This window comes from Balaenoptera ricei, chromosome 15 (genome assembly GCF_028023285.1).
Source record: "Balaenoptera ricei isolate mBalRic1 chromosome 15, mBalRic1.hap2, whole genome shotgun sequence".
Classification (NCBI taxonomy): domain Eukaryota; kingdom Metazoa; phylum Chordata; class Mammalia; order Artiodactyla; family Balaenopteridae; genus Balaenoptera; species Balaenoptera ricei.
This window is the reverse complement of record NC_082653.1, coordinates 29,866,039-29,889,144: the sequence shown is the minus strand read 5'-3', so window position 1 is coordinate 29,889,144 and position 23,106 is coordinate 29,866,039. Positions and strand designations below refer to the sequence as shown.

The 23,106-nt window shown below is 41.4% G+C and overlaps 1 protein-coding gene across 1 annotated transcript in view; it reads right to left on the bottom strand.

Moving 5' to 3' along the window:
* Positions 1–23,106, bottom strand: part of TMC2 (transmembrane channel like 2) — a 70,177-nt gene that overhangs the window by 28,131 nt on the left and 18,940 nt on the right. The window contains 8 exon segments of the mRNA XM_059898671.1: positions 1,780–1,929; positions 3,511–3,690; positions 4,795–4,983; positions 10,888–11,035; positions 13,241–13,383; positions 16,348–16,446; positions 21,044–21,150; positions 21,554–21,635. Of these exon segments, the coding sequence (XP_059754654.1) occupies positions 1,780–1,929; positions 3,511–3,690; positions 4,795–4,983; positions 10,888–11,035; positions 13,241–13,383; positions 16,348–16,446; positions 21,044–21,150; positions 21,554–21,635 (1,098 nt within the window).

Sequence of the window (23,106 nt, the reverse complement as noted above, 5' to 3'; positions counted from 1 at the left end):
CTAATTTATTGCTTTGGGATAGTCTCTGAACCTTTTGAAGCTGATAACATTAACCTTGCAGGGTTACTGGGAAAGTTAGTGATTATGTATGCAAATTGCCTGGCAGTTGGCAATACCCAGTATTTGGTAGTTATCAGCACTATTGCATAGATGTGGGATCTGAAGGCTCACTCCTTGCTTCCCCCACCTGCTCTGAAGTGCCAGCTGCCCCAGCTAAGACTGAATCTGACCATTGTCCCTGGGGACAGCAGCTGGTTTTCTTCACCCCCTGCTAATTGGATTTTTTTGGGGGGGGGTATGTAGAGAAAATAATGTAGGTTTTTCACAGAGGCACACAGAAGAGCCAAAAGCAAAGGAACAAAGTTTTCTTTGATGTGTAGAGTACATATAATTTATTAATTTTTTTTGAAAAGTTGGAAAGATCTACCTGACTTCGTCACAATCTTTAAGACATCTAATAGACTTGGAGTTCCCAGGGGACATAGGGTCTGCTCTATTCATTTTTGTATCTTCCAAGATGATTAATAAATGCTTGCTGGATGAACGGCTGATGAGTTTTCAGGGTTTTTCCTTAACAAGAATTCAGACTATTACTCTTAAGTAAAACACAAACTGACTTGTATCAGGTTTCCACGTCTATGCAAGGTGATGCTCTGGGGCCTGGGGTGAAGGTGGTGGTGGACATAGGTGAGCAGGACAAAACGCCTCAAACCCATCATTACCAACAAACTCAGAAGGAAACAAGTTTTAATCAGTGATAGGCATTCAGGGAGGAGGGCAAGAGAGATGCCTTCCAAGGATGTGAGGAAGGAAAAGAGAAATTCTATAGCAGAATATTCCAAAGGAATCATGTAGGTAATGAACTCTCTTTTGTCTTCTAAAGAGGGTAGGTTTTACTGACTTGAAGGCTTTCTCTGTTACACACTGTGATGGGTTTAGAAATGTGAGTTGCTCTACACATTAAAGATGAGGACGATTTGAAGAGAATGGGGGAATTTAGACTAGAGGAGATGAGAAGTCATGAGTCTGAGCCTTCTGTGAAGGAAGCAGGGAGAAAAAGCCCCCAGGACCCCGTGGAAAGGAAACTCTGCCTCAGGAAAATATCTGCTGGTGGACTTGTAGGCAGTGTTTGATGAAGTGTGTGATATAATCCTCTCCTCTATGGGACTTCATCAACCTCAGTTAAAAACACTGTTGTCCAATGCTCTATGGGCATGGATTCTTCAGGGGTGGCAGATGAATAGAAACCCCATGCAAAAAGACGGAGTTGAGGAAGAGAAGGCAGCTGATTCCTGTGTTACCTGTGAATACTTCAAGTTTCTGCCTAGGAAGAAGGCAAAGAACACTAGCCTTTGAAGTCCACACTGTGTAAGCTACAGGAACAGTAGCGAAAGTGGATAAGGGGAAATGGTAGTTGTTAATTTTTGACATTCTAATGAAAACCTTTAATTCTCTTTACAGAAAAATGCACAGATGCATATACACACAAAATCTTGTATACAACTTTTAGGAGTTGTATTCATGATTTCCAGGTGGAGAACCTCAGGCTTTCAGTGAAATCTGCAGTAAAACTCTAAATAAATCCAAGCGGTATTAGACTACTAGATGAAGCACAGAGAGAAATATGTGGGACACTGAAAAAAAGGTAACGTGAAAATGTGGAACTTTCCTAAGAAATGCTAGCTTGACATTTTGGTGGCTTAAAAATGGAAACATCAAGAAGGGATAACGAAGAACTGAGAACAGGGGTCACCTTTTCAGGAGAGCGTAACTACTCACAATGCCCACAGCTGTCTCCCAGCAAGAACCCCGGGGCACATCTGCAGGGCGCAGGGGTGGCCGGGGGACGCTCTCGTTCCAACCCGAGGAGTTGTAGTAGTGAAACAGAGTCCAGTGGGTGATGTTCTTTATTGTCTCTTCGTTAGAAAGCTAGAATGGAAGATGGAGATGTGGGGTTGGAAGGAGCCAGGGAAGGTCCAATGTTTCCACAGGAACAACAAATAGAGCCAGCATATGCCACAACCCTACCATCTAGCCCCTGCCCTACCCCTCAACAGGTCTCTCCAGAAATGCCCTCCCCAGCCTTTCAATCTATAGAGGAGAGGGGGGCAACTGGCTAAAGTCCTTGGGTCTTTTCCAGGAAGTTTTCTTCTCTGTTATTATTCATCTGTCCATTCATCCATTTGTCCATCCATCCATCCATTCAGTTATTCATTCTTCTTTTGAGATTAATTTATTCAGGGTCTATTCTGGGCATATAAGGCAGAGATTAATTTATTCAGGGTCTATTCTGGGCATATAAGGCAGAGATTAATTTATTCAGGGTCTATTCTGGGCATATAAGGCAATGGTGACACAAGAGTGAACAGGAGCGACACAGGAGTGAACGGAGCTTTCCTCAGAAAGTTCACTGTCTAGTAAGTGACAGAGACGAACAGACAATTACAGACCAGAGTGATAAGAGCTGTGGGAAATTTTCTTTGGGGACTGAGGAAATCCACATCAGACAACAGGGCCCTTCCTGGAGGCAGTGACATCTGAGCCAAACCGCAGGAGGATTAGTCAACTAGTCAAACATGGGGAGAAGGGTGGAGAGAGAGGCAAGAGAGAATTTTGCCCCGTGGAGGAAATGTGAAGCTCAGGAGGGTGAAGGAGTTTACTAGGGTAGGAGGGAAGCAAGAAATGAAGGTGGAGAGTAGGTAAGGGTCAGATCCAGTCACTTCCATGCTGAGAAACTTCCAGTAGCTTCCTGTTAAGTTCCTGTTAGCTAACTTGCAGTTAGCTTCCTGTTCCTGTTTTCCTTTTTCCTGGAAAAAGTTCATGAGGAGGGAGGTGTGGGGAAGAGGAGCATCATAATCTGGCCCGTCCCCCAATTTCATTTTTCACTTCTTCCCCTGCACTCTATCGTTCAGCTAACTCATAGTTCCCTGTGTGCATGAGCTGTTCCCTCTGCTTTCTCCAAGGTCCGCTAAGATCCCCCACGGCGGGGTTTGCAGCCCTCCTGTGCACTGCCACGCTGCCCTGGGCTTGCTCCCACTGAAGCACCTGCCCCAGCATGCTTCGATGAATGAGTCTGTCTCCCCTGGAACAGGAGCATGTCTTGCTCTCTGCTGTACCCCCAGGGCCTGGCTTGGTGGGTACGCCATAACCATCTGGTGAGCAGTGATGAAAGGTTAACTCAACCATGACTTATCATCTCAGTGGATGCATACTGGGCTGGTAAACATTTATGGCAGCTAAGAAACAATACGGGAAAGCCTGCAGATAAAATATTAAGGGTACCAAATGAGATGCAGATGATGTGAAAAAGCCTAAGAAAAAGACAGTAAAGAACTGAAGCAAAATGTTAACAATTGGGTCATAGGAATCTGGTGATATTTTTCTTCATTTTACTTTTCTGACCTTTCCAAAAAATTTTAAATTAATATAAATTATGCACAAGGAAATTACTATATTTAAAAAAGAAATTTGGTGGGCACTAGGAATTGGGGGAATGTTTGTGGTCTTTACCTTCAGGTGGACGTCATCCATCAGGGCCAAAAGAAATGTGTAGAGGTTTCCCAGGAAGAGTGCAAAGATGCGCCCCAGCTGCCACTTCAGTCCAATGCGTGGGTGGTAATTCTCCAGGGCAGCAATGGTTTCAAACAGAGGGGGACAAAACATCCCAAGCAGGGACATCACAATTTCTACCTGAGAAATTGGGAGAGCTGGTTTAGTTTTGTCATCAATATCACTTGCTTCTCCACCATCTCTGCACCCCCAGGGCCATGCATCTCCATCTCCTTTTTGCCCCCTCCTCTGCCTCTGGAAATGCCCCGGGGTCTCCACAACTTGCTGTATGACCCTGGCGAAGGCACTAATAAGCCCTGAGCAGTCAGTGTGTGTTCCACAGGTCCTAATTGCTCTGTGACTGGTTGTCATCACGATTGCTGCTATTAGCATTGATAAAAATAGCAAACTATCTTTGAGAAGTAAATGAATTAACATATGGGACAGTGCTTTGTGTTCTGTAAAAGTTGTGAGCTAGGTAAGAATCACCTCCTCTCAGGAGCATGGAAGACCAGAAACTCAGATCACAGAACAGAAACAACAGTAGAGGGATGTGGTGCAGGGTGTGGCTTTTGGGGTCAGCTTCATTCACACATCTGGTGGTGGATTTGCTGTCACCTGAGGTGATGAGATAATTGGGCCATGTGCCGCTCATCATTTAGGAGCCTAGCTGGGCATCATTCACATGGTGGAGGTCTCAGGTTCCCAAGAGAACAAGTTCCAAAATACAAGCACTTTTCAAGTCTGCTTGTATCGTCGTTGCTACTGTTTCACTGACTAAGGCAAGGGATGGGAAACAGATTCCACCTCTTCATGGGAGGAGCTAGAAAATCACATTGCAAAAAAATGTGGATACAAGGATGGGAAGAATTTGCCAACTACCACAGATGTCAAATTCCCAAGAGAGATTTATGGATTCAATGCAAGCGCAATAAAAACTTAATGTGTGTTTTTGTGGATCTTGATGAGAGAACTCACTCTATCAGATATCAAGACATACAATAAAGCCATAGTTTATCAGTGTGTTATTAGTGCAAGAATAGACAAATACACCAATGGAATAGAAAAGCAAGCCCAGAATCACACCCATGCATTACTAGACAATTGATTTATAAGCGATGTAATTTCACTTTTTAAAATTAGTCCTATAGTCCAGAATTCAATAATTCAGCTTAATGGCATGGGAACCAGGGTAATGTCAGTATTTTCCTGAAATATTCACTTCAGCAGAGATGCCCTCCTCACCTCATTTCTTTCATACCAGCTGACGTTCTGCATTTTGGAGAATTCTTGGGATCGTTTCACCACAAAGTAAATGAGGTACCCACTTCCACACAAACAGCAGATGATGAGAAAGTTGGCCAGGACACGGAGAAATCTTGTCAGATGGACATTTTCTTCTTTGTTACTCTCTTGTTCATCCACTATTGATTCCTTGATGTGTGAAAATGAGATGTGAATAATAACAAGAAACCATTGTTGTTGGGTTCCTTGAGATTACTACTTTCTATATTTCCAGAAATGAAAGAATTCAGAGGGGATGGTATATGGATAATGCTTTTCTTTAAGAAAATACATTTTGAATAGGTGAGGGAGATTAAGAGGTACAAACTTCCAGGTGAAAAATAAATGTCACGAGTACAAAATGTACAAAGTGGGAAATATAATTAATGACTAAGTAATATCTTTGTATGGTGACATATTATAACTAGACTTACGATGGTGGTCATTTTTAATTGTAGAGAAATATCACTCTGCCGTATAACAGGAACTAACATAGTGTTGAAAGTCAATTATACTCAACAAACAGACAAACAAACTTATAGAAAAAGAGATCAGATTTGTGGTTACCAGAGGTGGGGGATGGGGTGGATGGAGGGGGAACTGGAGGAAGGCAGTCAAAAGATACAAACTTCTAGTTATAAGATAAATAAGTACTAGGGATGTAAGGTACATGTTAAATATAATTAACACTGCTGTATGTTATATATGAAAGTTGTTAGAGTAAGTCCCGCGTTCTCATCACAAGGAAAAATATATTTTTTTCTATTTCTTTAATTTTGTATCTATACGAGATGATGGATGTTCATGAAACTTATTGTGGTAATAATTTCATGATGTATGTAAGTCAAAGCATTATGCTGTGCACCTTAAACTTATACAGTGCTGTATGTCAATTATATCTCAATAAAACTGGAAGAAAAAAAGGAATCTTAAAAAATTACATTTTTTCTTGTTACTTCTACTTTGGTACATGTAGTGACAAAGCTTAGATTTACTGGATACTTACTGTGTGTTAGATGTGGTGCTGAACACTCACCATCCATTATCCTTAATCCCAACAAAAAACCAGTTACAGCTACTAATGCCCAGAGAGATCTCAGTATCCAATGGGGGCTGTTTTAACTCTATAGATCAAGTAGTTTAGAATTTAATCTGAAAAATACTGAGTCTTCTGGGACTTCCCCGCACTTTCACTGCAGGCACTGCAGGCTTGATCCCTGGTCGGGGAACTAAGGTCCCATATGCCACCCGACTCGGCCAATATCAAGTCTTCTAAGCCAGGGGCTGGCTTTTTTTTTTTTTTTTTTTTTTAATTAATTAATTTATGGCTGTGTTGGGTCTTCATTTCTGTGCGAGGGCTTTCTCCAGTTGCAAGGGGGGGCCGCCCTTCATCACAGTGCGCGGGCCTCTCACCATCGCGGCCTCTCCCGCTGCGGAGCACAGGCTCCAGACGCGCAGGCTCAGCAATTGTGGCTCACGGGCCCAGTCGCTCCGCGGCATGTGGGATCTTCCCAGACCAGGGCTCGAACCCGTGTGCCCTGCATTGGCAGGCAGATTCTCAACCACTGCGCCACCAGGGAAGCCCGCGGCTGGCTTTTTTAATAAAAAAGTTCTGGCCAAGTTTTTTTCTATTAAAAAACCAGATAGCAAATATTTTTGGTTTTGCAAGCCGTGTGGTCTCTCTCATAGCTACTCAACTATGTCACTGTAGCATGAAAGCAACTATAGATAATATATAAATAAATGAGCATGACTTTGTCTCAATAAAATCTTATTTACAAAAATAGGCAGCAGGCTGGATTTGGACCCTGGGCCATAGTTTGCTGACCCCTGTTCTAATCCATGGGCATGGTATATTTTCCCATTTATTTAGAGTTTCTTAATTCCTTTCAGCAATGTTTTGTACTTTTTGGTGTAGGCAGTCTCACACATTTTTTTTTTTTTTTGGTTAAATCTATTCCTTGGAATTTTTTGTACTTTATGTCATTTTATTGAAACTGGAAATAAATTATTTTCTAATTCTTTGCTGCTAGTGTATAAAAATACAATAGATTTTTTACTATTAACCTTGTATCCTGCATTAGTAAGTTTTTCATAGAAAGACACAATTAGTACATGGCAGAGCCAGGATGGAAAATGAGGTCTCCCGGACACCAAAGTACCTGGGAGATTTTTTTTTTAAATTGAAGTATAGTTCATTTATAATGTTGTGTTAATTACTACTGTACAGCAAAGTGATTCAGTTATACACACACACACACACACACACACACACACATATATATATATATATATATATATATATATATATACACATTCTTTTTAAAAAATATTCTTTTGCATTATGGTTTATCATAGGATATTGAATATAGTTCTCTGTGCTATATGGTAAGACCTTGTTGTTTATCCATTCTATATATAAAAGCGTCCATCTGCTAACCCCGACCTCCCACTCCATTCCTCCCCCACCTCCCTCCCGCTTGGCAACCACAAGTCTGTTCTCTATGTCCATGAGTCTCTTTCTGTTTCCTAGATAGGTTCATTTGTGTCATTTTTTAGATTCCACATATAAGTGATATCATATGGTGTTTGTCTTTCTCTTTCTGACGTATTTCACTTAGTATGATAATCTCTAGTTGCATTCATGTTGCTGCGAATGGCATTATTTTGTTCTTTTTAATGGATGAGTAGTATTCCACTGTACCACATCTTCTTTATCCATTCATCTATCGATGGACATTTAGGTTGTTTCCATGTCTTGGCTACTGTGAATAGTGCTGCTATGAACATAGGGGTGCATGTATCTTTTTTGAATTCTAGTTTTGTCTGGATATATGCCCAGGAGTGGGATTGCTGGATCATATGGTAATTCTATTTTTAGTTTTCTGAGGAACCTCCATACTGCTTTCATAGTGGCTGCACCAACTTACACTCCCAGTAACAGTGTAGGAAGGTCCCTTTTCTCCACACCCTCTCTTGCATTTGTTATTTGTAGACTTTTTAATGATGGCCATTCTGACTCATGTGAGGTGGTACTTCATTGTTGTTTTGATTTGCATTTCTCTAATAATTAGTGATGTTGAGCATCTTTTCATGTGCCTATTGGCCATCTGTATTTCTTCTTTGGAGAAATGTCTATTTAGGTCTTCTGCCCATTTTTGGATAGGGTTGTTTGTTTTTTTGCTGTTGAGTTGTATGTGCTGTTTGTATATTTTGGAAATTTAGCCCTTGTCGGTTGCATCATTTGCAAATATTTTCTCCCATTCTGTAGGTTGTCTTTTTGTTTTGTTTATGGTTTTCATTGCTTTGCAAAAGCTTGTAAGTTTGATTAGGTCCCATTTGTTTATTTTTGTTTTTACTTCTATTGCCTTGGGAGAAGGAAGGAGATTTTTCAATCAATTAACAGTTATTGTGTTCGGGTTCAGTTTCAACTAACTCATCAGGCAGTTAGTATACATTAATGCACACAGTTCTCACAACATGTGCCCTGTTATATAAGTGGTTTTTAACAGACTCAGAGGAGAAGCCTTCTCCTTCCCATATGTTCAAAGTGCTTCACAGGCATTGACCTTCTTTGTCTCTCTCTAGTAGTCCTGAAGGAAGGGTCAAAGCCTTTGTTGACCCCTACCCTGCCCTTGGATGCTCCACCACAGGCTTCCCATTGCTGAGAAGGAGAAGAAGGAGAAGGAGAAGGAGAAGGAGAACTGAGCCCGCTCCCTGCTCTACCCACTGCCAAGCTGACTCTGGGGCTCATGAAACCCATGTAGTGAGTTGCTGAGCCCAAGCCCTGTCCCTGGTGGGTGTACCTGCCTTCTGTAGGCAACGATTGGTATCAGTGGGCAGCAGCCCACTTCTCCTCCCAGAAGGGCCAGGAGAGAAGAGAGGAAGAAGGCAAGACAACAAAGCACCGTTGTGGTGTAGATCTGACCTCTGCAAGGTCCTGGGGTAAGAAAGTCTGACTGATCAGACAGGAGAAGCACTGGACTATCAAGAACTTTGAATGGTTTTTAAGAAGACATACAGATGGCCACCAGGCACATGAAAAGATGCTCAACATGCTAATTATCAGAGAAATGCAAATCAAAACTACAATGAGGTGTCACCTCACACCTGTCAGAATGGCCATCATTAAAAGGTCTACAAATAATAAATGCTGGAGAGGGTGTGGAGAAAAGGGAACCCTCCTATGCTGTTGGTGGGAACTGCAGCCACTGTGGAGAATAGTAAAACTAAAAATAGAGTTACCACATGATCCAGCAATCCCACTCCTGGGCATATATCTGGAAAAGACAAAAATTCTAATTTGAAAAGATATATGCACCCCCAATGTTCATTGCAACACTATTTATAAGCACCAAGACATGGAAGCAACCTAAGGGTCCATTGACAGATGAATGGATAAAGAAGATGTGGCGTACACACACACACACACACACACACACACACACACACACAATGGAATATTACCCAGCCATAAAAAAGAATGAAATAATGGATGGACCTAGAGCTCATCATACTAAGTGAGGTAAGTCAGAAAGAGAAAGACAAATACCATATGATATCACTTATATGTGGTATCTAAAATATGCTACAAATGAACTTATTTACAAAACAAAACAGACTCATAGACATAGGAAACAAACTTATGGTTACTAAAGGAGAAAGGGGGGGATAAATTAAGAGTTTGGGATTAGCAGATACAAACTACTATATACAAAATAGACAAACAACAAGGTCCTACTGTATATAGCACAGGGAACTATATTCAATATCTTGTAGTAACCTATAGAGGAAAAGGATATGAAAATGAATATATATGTATAACTGAATCACTTTGCTATACAACAGAAACTAACACAACATTGTAAATCAAATATACTTCAAGTAAAAAAAAAAAGAGCTCTATTTGTAGTGAGGTGGATGGACCTAGAGTCTGTCATACAGAGTGAAGTAAGTCACAAGGAGAAAAACAAATACCGTATGTTAACACATATACATGGAATCTAAAAAAAAAAAAAGGTTCTAATGAACCTAGGGGCAGGACAGGAATAAAGACGCAGACGTAGAGAATGGACTTGAGGACACGGAGAGTGGGAAGGGTACGCTGAGACGAAGTGAGAGAGTGGCATGGACATATATACACTACCAAATGTAAAATAGATAGCTAGTGGGAAGCAGCCACATAGCACAAGATCAGCTCGGTGCTTTGTGACCACCTAGAGGGGTGGGATAGGGAGGGTGGGAGGGAGAGGCAAGAGGAAGGAGATATGGGGATATATGTATATATATAGCTGATTCACCTTGTTATAGAGCAGAAACTAACACACCACTGTAAAGCAATTATACTCCAATAAAGATGTTAAAAATAACTAACTAACTAACTAAATAAATAAATAAAAAAGAACTTTGAATGGTTTTTACAGTCATGGAGGGAAAAGTGAGATGTGCAGTGTTTCTGCTTTCATTCATCTGCTCACCCTCAGGCTTGCTTTCGTTCTATATTCTGTAGGCCACCTCATAGCTCTCTTGTGAACAAATTAATAAGATAATTAAGTGTGGAGTTGTACACTTAATTGATTCCTTTATTCCCACACCCCCAAACCAGGGTTCTCAACTCTTTGTGGGTGTTCTTGGGGGAGTTTTCAAAAAACCAATGCCAGGACCCCACCCCAGACCAATTACACCAGAATCTCTGGGGCTGGGGCTCAGAAGATTTTTAATGCTCCTTAGTTCATACAAATATGTGTAAACATTGAGAACGGCTGCCCCAAGTGTGTCCTTTCACTTCCTCCAGCAGAAAGCAGTTCTACGAGGAAAGAGGCAGAACTAGGGACCAACTCCATGATTCTCTGCCATGTTAAGAAACAGATGGTGGGTACCAGCCATGAGCATTCTTTCTTGAAGGCTTGAGAGCTAGGCTCCCACTTCTGGTAAAGCTCTTACCACAAATTAATCGGGGATCTTATTTCCCATGCCCCAGCTGGGAGAAGTCTCCCAATGACAGGAGGGACCCAAAGTTCCCCCGGGAAGTGGGAATGGCCCTGAAGGGACTACCTTGAAGCTGATGGTGATGGAGGCGTATTTGTTGTCGGCTGTCTCTGAATTCCCGATCAGGTAGTCCCAGCTGGTGAACATCTTGAAGCTGAATGTGAAGTTATCGCTCTCCCCGTCGTTCGTGCTGCCCTGGGTGTTGCCGGCCATCCTGTAGGGTGCACACTGCTGTTGTTATGTCTGCCCCTGTGTCTACTGTGTCAGCCCAAGGGAAACAGGTGGCAGACATCCAGTGAAGGGAAAGAGCCAAGATGGATTTGAATCTGGCTACCGATAGCCAGAGCACCTTCCCCCCAAATTCAGAGTCCCCTGCGCGCACACATGGTGTCAACTGTGTAACAAGGAGTCTGCAGGGTACAGAAAACACTAACCATGTTTTCTATCCTGACGTCTGATTTCTTGTGGCTTGACTCACCTGCAAATGTTTTAGAACTCTTCATTCTCACAGAGAATATCCCCTTCTAATTCATCTGTTTTTTTGGATAAAAATCATATATTTCTGATGTAAAATTCAATAAGCCCTGAGGCAGTTAGTACTACAACCAGATAATACGCACATCTTTTTCTTAAGCAAGCTCGGAGGAAAGTACCTTGGACCTGCCTTGATAGCCCCCTATTTCATCCTACCTGTCCTCATCCTCTTGAGACAGGCCTGGGACCTGGGACCCTTTGCTGCAGTGCTGGACACACCTCTCCTTGAGCTACAAAATACAAAGAAACTATATGGGACTAAAAATAACTGTGTGCATGCACAGTTGGGGCAAATTCTGTACGCAAAAGATACAAAAAGACAAAAAAAAAGAAAAAATCCCAACTGCCATTTCTGAAGAGCCAGGAGCAAAAGCAGGGTATTGGGAGCAAAAGCAGGGTACGGAGCATGCCTGCACACACCACCTAAGGGGTGGGCAAAACACCTAAGCCACACCTCTGGCCTGACCCCTGGCCCTACCTTCACCCCATATAAGAAACAAGCTCCCCCACCCCCCCACCCCCGCCGTCAGTGAGCAAGCAAGGAAACGTGCTGTTTGTTCTTGCTCCCCAGCTGCTGTAGCAGCGGCCCCAGTAAAGCCTTGCCTGAATTTCTCATCTGGCCTCTAGTCAATTTCTATTGATTAAGGAAGCCAAGAACCCTGGTTGGTATCACTCTCTTTGTGCTTCCTGGAGATCAGTCCCGTGGGAACCATGGAATCCCAGGCAGGGGCTCCATCAGATACAACGGGGGTGGGGTTGCCCCTCTCTGACTCTATCTGACCTGTTGGCTTTTGGGATTTGCTGTTCCAGGGGCCTGGTTGCCTTAGTTAATTTTTTGGTTCAACAGAGAAACATTCCATATCCTTAAATTTGGCAGGGAAAAACAGCAATGTGAAGGCTAAGAATAAAACCAAGCCTGTCTCTCCTGTCTCCTTGTTTTTTTTTTTCCTTTTGTTTGATAGAGCTGAGCAGCCACATGTCACCTAGTGGTCACTGTCTTGTGCCAGGCAGGCTCTTGTAAACAGCAGCATTTTCCCCTGAGATGATAAGATAGAAAACCCAGCTGGGCCCGCCCATCGCTTTCCGGGGGGTTCTAGCCGGGCTTCAAGGGCGCTCTGTTTCTTGTGCACACACAGCGGCCATGTTCTTCTCTTGTGGCTCTGCTGAAGGGTGAGTGGGCCTGGTGGTCAGGTCTGTGCACAGACTGTGTCCCCACCCTGCACAGCCTGTGCTGACTGGGGTCCTCTGACTTAGAAGAAGGCAGTTTGTGGGCTGGGCCAAAGTTTTTCTTCAGAGAATATGAATTAAGAGGCACAGACATATTAAAAAGCCATTTCTGACCACAGAGACAAGTAGAGTTGGGGCTGGAGAGGACACCAAGGTTACTCACTGCCATGTACACTGATTTAGCCTCATTGTATCTTTGTAGGCACCAGCTCAGTTCTCACATGCCAGCTAGACAGAGAAGCAGAGGGTTTTTCTGAGGAAGCTGGGCTCTGGGGAAAACAAAAACAGACCTTGCAAACTTCTTCAGCCTTTCCTTAATGGGTACCATGTTCCCTTTCAAGCCACACTGTTTTTTTTGACAGTTTTGGGGACTCAGTAGGATATTTGCTGCCTCAGGGCCTTTGCACATGCTCTTGCTTTGTCTAAAGTGCTGTGCCCAGCCTCCTCTAAAGGACTGTCTATCCCATTTCCCAGAACTTCCCACATTACCCTGTCTGTGTCTTTTATACCCCATATGACAATCTGCATTTGCTTTATTTGTTTCCTTGTTTTCTCTCTAAATCCCCAACAAGAAGGTAAGTAGGCACAGTGTGGCCACAGGAGTGGGGTGTTTGTGGGAAGAAAATTAAAAGCCTGTAAATGAGACGGTCATACTTACGATCTAATGATGATCATCAGGCTGTAGCCGAACACGCTGACCCCCACCATGAAGTAAGCCATGGGTAACCTGTACCTCAGCCACCCGATGGTCCTCTGGTTGTTGTAGTAGCCGTAGAAGAGAGCGGAATACTTGATGTAGCCCTGTGGGGCAGCAAAGCCAAATGCTCTGGGTTTGTAAGCTCAACGTGACAGTCATTGGACGATTCCATCGACCTGGGGTATCTTTCTCAGGAGTGTGATGGGAGCCGGAGGGGAGGAAGGAAGGGTTCTCGATGTTCCTGTTCTTCCCTTCACTCCCCGAGTTGCTCCAGAGTCTATGCCCATCTCCACATCTGCCCTCTTCTTTCTCCTGTCTATTTCTCCATTATACAGAGTGCACGGAGACACAGCACGGGGAGGAGAGTGTTGTTAACATTCAGGACAAATTAGGGATAAGGTATGTGTGTGTGTGTCTGTGTCTGTGTGTGCATCTGTGTGCACATGCACACACGGCTCCAAATTCCCCCTCCACTCCCCACCCTGTGCCCAGGGTCTTAATTTAACACTCTGGAACTAGAAGGGAGTCCGTGAACTTTCTCAGTATTTCAAAACTTCTAAAGAAAACTATGTGATAAGGCTCACAATGTAACCTGAGCTTCGAGTTTCATTTTGGTTTTGTTTTTTGGTATAATTGGCTTTAGGTGTAATTAGCGCACTTTTTAGGTATAATAATTTAGGTGTAAAATTAACTTATAATTTTAGCACTTCTTTTATGTCTTTGCTGAATATAAAACAGGGGATTATTCTGACCTCACAAAGATATGTAGTTGGACAGGGGAGCCAAATTTTAATAGTTTTTTTTCATATACTTGTGGCTATTTCTTCTTTGATATCATACCTCAACCCACTAACTAAATAGTTATTTCTTAAAGGTTAGTTGCAATGTGGAATATGAATCACATAATGAACTTTTTCATACCTTAAGATCCATTGCTCTCCCCCAAATACTAAGTAATTAAAAAGGGAAAAATACTAACTTTACAGCAGAGAATTCTGGCAGATATCACTTTAACCAAGTGGTCAACATAATGTAACCCTGATTTGACACTCTGAGAAAGGCACGTTACTTCCCCAACAATTCATAACCAATCACGAGAGAACATCAGACAAACCCAAATTCAGGGGCAAACAACTGACCAGCACTATTCAAAAGTGTCAAGGTCACTGAAAGACAGAGAACAGTCACAGATTGGAGGAGAGTAAGGAGATGTGACAATTAAATCAATGTGAGATTGTGAGTTGGGTCCTGGGATAGAAAAAGAGCATTAGTGGAAAAACTGGTGAAATCCAAATAAATACTATATTTTAGTTAATAATATTGTATCAAGATTAATTTCTTAGTTTTGATAATTGTTCTATGGGTATATGAGATGTTATCATAAGGTGAATGGGTGAAGGGTATATGGGAACTCTCTGTACTATTTATGCAACTGTTCTGTAAGTCTAAAATTATCTCAAAATATAGTTTTTAAAATTCTATTGCTCTATCTTTTACTATCAAGATGTGGGATCTTTTACTCACACATGATTTTGTAACATCATGTATTGGTCATCTGGAAAGTAATGGTTCACTGAGTTATGAACGTATGCCAAATGTTGACACATTTCTTATACAATATAAAAAAAATCACACTGTTAATATCTCCATTGATCTCATCAGAAAAGTATTTAACTACTGAGAAACTGCCACTGTCATGGTGATGGATATAAGTTTTCCAAAATTTTAATTTTTACTTGAAAAATAAAAATTTATCCTTGGCAACAATAACAAGTACAACATGGGATTATTGCTGAATAAATTGTTGGTTTTGAGTGGATAGGACATTTCAACAGGTGTCCTTGGGTGAAATAAAGAATAAAGGAAATTCTTAGTAGTAGCATGTAGTGGTAGTAGTATGTAATTCTTAGTGGTATAGTAGTTATTTGGAACACTCCTGTTCCAAATGACTTAGAAAAATACTCCAGCTCATTTTCACACATTTCTGAGGGGTCTTGAATCTGACTATGAGAGTGAAGGATGGCAGCAGCAAGATGTGTTGCTTGAACCACCACAGCCAGGCCTCCTGCCTCTGGATCTCCTTGGAGCTGCAGACCAAGGCCCCCAGAGGCACGGCGGTATGAGGATTCCAAAAAGAAGGAGGGATGTTCCAGGCAGAGGATCGTGAGCAAAGGCAGGGAGGCACTGGACTTCCCTGAAAGTTGATAATGTTGGGGCATAAAGTGTGAGGTCTTAGACAGACATGGGACTGGGACTGGAGAGGTAGAAGGCAGCCAGGTCATGAACAATTCTTTTGTAAACCCAGTTCAGAACACTGGGCTTTATTCCATCTGGGAGTGGGAATAAAGGAATATCGGAGGTGGGGAGTGACAGGGTCAGGTTTACATTTTAGAAAGGTCACCTGGCAGCAGAGGGAATGGAGATTTGAGGAGACAAGCCAAGGCAGGGAGGAGAGGTAGAAGATTCTGACGGTGGTCCTGGTACCACCGTGAGGTTCGAGGAGAGGTGCGAGGGATGGAGAAAAGGAGACTGGTTTAAGAAATGTTTAGTAGATAGGCTCAGATTTAGTGATTGATTGGATGTGAGGGGTGGTGGTGAGGAGAGGAAATGTGGGATGACTTTCAGGTTTCAGACTTGAATGACTGGGTGAACGGTGGTTCCAATAAAGGAGATGGGAAAAAGTGATGTAGGTTTGGGTTGATAGTTGTTGGATTTGAGAAGCAGGTAGGATATTCAGTTGAAGATGTCATGTGAAGCTTGGGGAAAGGCTGGACTGGCAATAGCCCTGGGGTCTTACTGTGGTTATGCTGAGATAAAACCATCCTGTAATATCGCCTTACATAGATCTGGCAGAATGCAGGGAGCTGTGGCCTCATGGGGAGGTCACGTTTATCAGAGTGTGTGATAAAAGGACCCACGAAGGGGGCCTAGGAAGACATGGTTGGCTAGCTCATTTTGCACAGTGCTAGGATCCCATTTGGTTAAAGCACTGGCTTTCCAATAATTAAACACTTCACACTTATCCACAATCACAAAATGGAAGTGCATTGGCATGTTGGCAATGGTACCTCAAAATCCCAAAGGACGGAAAAATCCATGGCTTTTTCTTCCTCAGCCCGAGGCACCGTCTTTCTGGGTATACTTCCATAGGGCATCCCCATCAGCACCTTGTGTTGGGACAGAACGACACAATTACACGTGGAGAAAATACAAACACACGGAGATGTGCACATAGTGGGTTAAATCTCTTCTCAGAGCAGGAACATCCATTTTTTTTTTCCTTTAAATAACATTAATCGCTTTCCTGATTTTAAAAGTATTACATACTCATTGTAGAAAATGTGAAAAAGTATAGAAGAGTGTTTAAAAAATTACCTGTCACCTTCACATCCTAAAGATAATGACTGTTAGATATTCATGTATTTCCTTACAAAGTTTCTGAGTTTTATATATGTTTTAGCTTGATTATCTAGCTTAATATTATTTTATGACCAATTCCCTATGGTGTATGGTATTTTTCAAAATAAAATGACTTTAAAATATCTAATCACATGTATGTACCATAAACTTACTTACAACATCCCCTACTGTTGGACTAATTAGAGTATTACTAGTTCTTCATGTGTACATAATTCTGTTATTAATACCCTTTTATATATATGACTTGATTCACATCCTTAATTATTTAAAAAATAAGGATTGTATTAAATTTACATATTGATTTAGGAAGGATTGATCTTTTTTATGATAGTAAGTTTTCCCTTCCACGAATGTGCCCTCCTGTTTATTCAGTCATATATATTTTTTAAAATATTTATTTATTTGGCCGCTCTGGGTGTTAGCTGTGGCATGCGGGATCTTCATTGCCACGTGTGGGATCTTATAGTTGCAGCATGCGGGATCCCTAGCTGCGGGATGCGACATGTCAGAGAATAAACAAAGCCAAAGTTGTTTCTTTAATAAAATAACTAAAAGAGACAAACCTTCAATGTAAATGAGGAAAAAATTACACTATCATGCAAAAGGGAATATAACTTCAGATACATGAGTGATTTTAAAAAACAAGAAACTATGTTATTTAACTTTAAGCCAATACATTTAAAAATGTTAAGTTGAAATGGAAAGTTCAGGAGAGTGATCACTTGTGAGAGTTATGTGGGTAACATAATTGGGGAGAAGTAGATGGAGGACTCTAGTGTGTGTGTAATTTTTTATTTTTAAACTTAGTGGCAGGCAAATGGGCTCATTCTTTATACCTTTCCATATATCTGAAAGTTTTAATAGTTATTTTTAGAGGAAGTACCAATATGAGGCTTACTGAGTGCTGCCTATGTGAACCCTAGAGCAGAACTTACAAGATATTTTAAAGAATTATTTAATTAAGTTAATTAATGTACACTAGCAATGTACACCCTGGCTGCATATTAGGATAACTTGGGAAGCTGTATTTGTCATCTATTTTTGTATATTAAATTATCCTAAAACTATCTCCTCGTTTCTGCAGGTCAGGAACCTGGGTTGGGCTTAGCTGGGTCCTTTGCTTCAGGGTCTTTCACAGGCTTCAGTCAAGGTGTCTGCCAGGGCTTTGGTCTCATCTGAAGGCCTGGTGGGGCAGGATCTGATTCCAGATGCACTCCCTTGGTTGTTGTCAAGATTTAGTTCCTCATGGGCTGTTGGACTGAGGGCCTCAGTTCCTTGCTGGCTCTTGTCCAAAGCCACAGTCAGTTCCGTGCCAGTGGGCCTCTCCAGTCTGGCAGGTTGCTTCATCAAAGCATGTGAGCCAAGAAGGGAACCAAGAGAAAATGCCAGATGGAAGTCACAGTCGTTTATAACCTAATCATGTAAGTGACAGCCTGTCACTTTGGTTATATTCTATTTGTTAAAAGCAAGCCACAAGGTCTAGGCTTTACTCAGGTGGAGGGGATTGATTATACAAAGGCATGCTACCAGGAGAGGAGGATCACTGGGGGCAATCTCAGATGCCTGCCTACCATAGGAGCTTTTAATATAGGGATGCCAGAGCCACATTCTCAGAGATTCAGATTCAATTGATTGGACTTCGTATTTAAAAAAAACTCCCCAAGTGATTTTCATATGCAGCCCGTGTTAAGACAAGAAATACATGAGCTCATCATGTAGCAAGGCCTTGAGAGCGAGCTCCTGCAGCATAACTGAGGGCTCTCCTGGGACCATGAAGGCATTCTCGGATCTGCAGGCAGTTGTCATTAAAGCTGAACAAGATTCACTCAAGCATTCAGAGCAGTTTGATTCCACTGAAATGTATCAAGGATTTGTGGCAAAAGAAGATGAGTATGAGGAAAAATTCTGTTAGAGTTGTCTAACATTTGAGCACTTCTAACATTCTTATTCCTAGACCCTCTGAGTCACTGTGGTTAGCCTTAAAACAGCCATGAGCCATAGGAATATCTGATCATTAGGTTTAGGCTTAAAACCTTTGGGCCCTGAAGTTAGCCGTGTCCTTGAACAACAGGTCATCTCCTCTACTCTACCTGCAGTGAATTTGGATGTGTCAGATTCCCACGAAGCCAATTTCCCACTATCCTAATTAAGAGGGCATCCTGGGATACCCCACATTCTCAACTGCTGTTATCCAACCTATCATCAAGTCTTGTCTGTTCTACTCTTTCCCTGTCTCTCTCTTTCTCTTCTTTCTCCCATCCTACTCCAAGACAGCTTCCCAAACACCTGCCAATCAAATCAAGGTGTCCTTTCCTGGACAGTTCAGGTCTTGGCTGCTTCATTGGAATGCACCAATCACTAAATTTTCATTGTTTCAAACAAATGTCCCCTTGATAGGAAATATTTACAAATTATATCAATATATATAAATTATATAAAATGTAATGTTTTCTTTGAGAAAAAAATACCCTCAGTGTTTTTAAAATTATTCACCTTCCCCAAAACATTGCCTTTCTGGACCACTGTATAGCAAAATTCTAGTGATGTCTTATATGCCTACAGCATTTAAATGTAATCTCTTCTCATGGAAATAAATCCATTTGGAATCAAAAACTCCCAGGAAGAAAGTAAAGAGTCTGTGAGAGTAAATTTCCCCAGTGACTACTGGGGAAAACTCTCTCCTCCTTGGTTATGGAGGGGAGAAGTAAAACTTCTATTTAACTTCTGACAATACTGGGGAGAACCAGATTTGTTTCAAGAGCATTTGTACACATTTGCCAGAAGGTTTAAAATCCTTATCTCTGGGGACTTCCCTGGTGGTGCAGTGGTTAAGAATCCGCCTGCTGGTGCAGGGGACACAGGTTCAATCTCTGATCCGGGAAGATCCTACATGCAGTGGAGCAACTAAGCCCATGCGCCACAACTACTGAGCCTGCACCCTAGAGCCCGCAAGCCACAACTACTGAAGATCGCGCACCCTAGACCCTGTGCACCACAACTACTGAGCCCACAGCCTGCAACTACTGAAGCCCGTGCACTCTAGGGCCTGTGTGCTGCAACTACTGAAGCCCGCGTGCCTAGAGCCCGTGCTCCACAACAAGAGAAGCCACCACAATGAGAAGCCCGCGCACCGCAACGAAGAGTAGCCCCTGCTTGCTGCAACTAGAGAAAGCCCGCACCCAGCAACGAAGACCCAACACAGCCAAAAATAAATAAAAATTTAAAAAAAATGTTAATATGGAATCATTTAATAAAATAAAATAAAATCCTTATCTCTGTATTGGAGAGTGACAATGGCTTAAGAATATATATATAGGACAAAGTGTACTGACTCATAATCCTTGATTTCCAGGTGTGCACATAAAAGAGTATAAAGGTTAGTTAATGACATAAACAAAATTGTAAGTACACTCTTTGGGTAATGTAGAAAAGAATTCAATGGTTTTATCAATAATATAACACTCCTTTGCTACCAAGTACTATTATAATAAGCCCTCAACTTCTTCTAACTAATCTGATTTAATTCACATTCCATGGAAGTCTTTTAATTTTGTGAAAAATAGATGTTCAGGAAAGTTTCCCAAAGATGTGACTACAGATAGAGTTGACTCTAATATTCTCATGGAATCATTTGTAATAAAGTAGGAATCAGTAACCTATCATAGAGCCAATTAATAAACCTGAAAGGAAAAAATACTAAATGCATAAATACCATTACCCTGTAAGCTGTAAAGGTAAATTCACTTGTGTACCCAGCACAAGCACCAAATGGTTCAGGCAGGACTGTAGCAATTACTGTGCTAAGCGCTAATGGACCACAGGCAGCCCTGGAAAAGGCCCCAGGCCAGCACTCCGCAAACCTGGAATCTCATTCACTACAAATTTACTGCGTAAATTTGTACAGGTCACTTGTTCCTTTTTTGTCTCTCAATTACTAAGCTATAGGTAAGGATCTGCCTACACCCATAATAAGATTGTATCTGGGAGAACAGTGAGGAGTGCTATTCAAATGCAGGGTTTCTTTGGGGTAATAAATTATATAATGCATTCTATCTCTTTTTTTTTCAAGGTGAAAGAGAAAAAACCTCACTGAGATATTAATTCTCCACTAATTTTAAAGTAAAAGGAAAGGTAGAAGAATGTAGGGTCCACCTGTTAATTCAGAAATGGAAATATTTTGGTTCCATTCTTTGTACTCGGCTATCTGGGCAAAATGATGTGAGCACAGAATTTAAAATGAAAGACGGATTCTTTGTTAAACAGAGTATTTGATTTATATAAATGAAGATGGCTGTCATGATAAGCCTCAACACTATCTGAAGTTGTAAGCAGTTCTTTTCTTACCTCTGGGATTATGACTAGACCAAATATTAAGCCAAAAAGGACGAGGTTAACTCCATACATCCATCGGAGAAAGATGAAATATGATGCCACTGAAGAACCAAAGTGACCTGAGGAGAGAAAGATGGTGGATGTAAGTGTTGCAGAAGGACACTAACATAAAGGAGGACTTTATGTGTGTGATAGATTCAATTTTCATGTCAGTCTGTGGAATATACATCCCTTTTTTTTTTCTAGATAAATAAAAGGGCTTAACCGATGTGCCTAAGTTCCTACAATCAGGAAGTGAAGAAGCACATTTTAAATTTTGGTCTGACTAGTCCAAAGTTCACCTTTTTTCTTTTCTTTTTTTTTTTTAAACATCTTTATTGGAGTATAATTGCTTTACAATGGTGTGTTAGTTTCTGCTTTCATCTTTTTTCTAGTACAACAGAACCTATAACATAACCTAATCAGTTAGTCAAGAACGCCCTTCAGCAAACAAACTAAAAACAGTGACACCAAAATACTCACTTTCAATGTCCTTGATCTTCATTTCCCAGGGAATACATTGAGTCTTGAAATTATCAAAGTCTCTTTTAAACTTGACCCATTTCTGAAATTAAACAGGCAACACCCTCAGTTCATTAACACGTTGCCTTGGGGCCTGGAGGGGAGGATGGAGGTGCATGTGGATGTTGACATGTTGACACGTGGGTGACGCTGCCATGTTGGAGCTGTTGAGCCTAGGCTGTCAGAGGTGGATGCGCACATCTTCACTTTCCAAAGTCAGGTGTGAGTCAGAGAGAAGCAAGGGCAACACAATACTTTGCATTTGTCTATAGTGCTGATAAAATTTCAGGTTTGGACACTTTACATATGAACTTAGAAAGTCTGTGTATAATTTCTGATTTGGGGAATCAAATTGGCTTAGCAAACTCTGATACAACTTCCTTCATCTTAAACCAAAAATTCAATGGAAAAAAGAAATCTCACAACTCTCATACCTACATTTGGCAGACAGCCAAGTGCCTTAATCTGATAGGAACTGTTGCTAAACTACAAGGCTGGTGGAAGTGGTAAAGAGATCTCAGCCCATGGTTTCCCATTCTTCTCCTAGTGAAACAGCAGCCTGTCTTTTTTTTTTTTTTCCTAAAAGTAGTTAGGAAGGCATTATGCCCCTTTCCATGGTCTATTCCAGCTCCGACACTTTGTACCAATCAGAAACTTGAATAGCTGTCTGTCTTCTGGCTGCATGAAAATTTGTCAACTCTTCAAGGGGCTTCTCTCCAACATCCCCACCCCCTGGAAATAAATCCATTTGGAATGAAAAAAAAAAAAAAAACACCTCATAGAAAACAGCAGGCAAAGAGGAAGTAAGGAGAAAATCCTAAGATCAGTTTCTATTATTACAACAGTCTCAAAAGAACTTATTCATGAAGGAAATGAGATTTTCCTTTGTAAATTTGCTAAAGGATAAAAGGGAAATTTTATCTGAAGGAATCAGACGAGCTTCCAAACCTGAAGCCCTTGACTATATCATGATTGGATAATTACTGTATAAGGAAGGAAACCACCTGTCAGAAGAGGGAAATGGTCACAGATGCCAAGGAGAAGAGGGGTTCATAAGCAAAAGACAGGTTGATAATAACGGCAAAGATCTCCCGAAGACAGGAAGGGATGTGGGGAATGGCAGATGGTGGGCATGGACACCCCAACCCCATTGCTTCCTCTCCCTTCCCTAGTTCTGATTCTGTGCTCAAAAACCATCCTTGACTTATTTGGCTTCTTATCTAGGTCTGTCTATAAGGAAAGCATTTGCCCATCACCTGGGCTGTGAATATTTTGATTTCTACGGCAGTAATTTTTTTCATTGCAAATTAATAGATTGGAATTGGGATTATGGTTTAGTTTCCCATATAACTAACTGTACTACCAAAAATAAAAGGCACTGTTAATGTGGACTTCAAATTTTTCAGTTCTTGCACCAGTTATTCCTCCTTGTAGATTAGTAATCCGGTATCTGGTTTTATATATCAGTCTCATAAGCTTTATTAATGTGAGTCCTCCCCCGAGAGACAGATCCC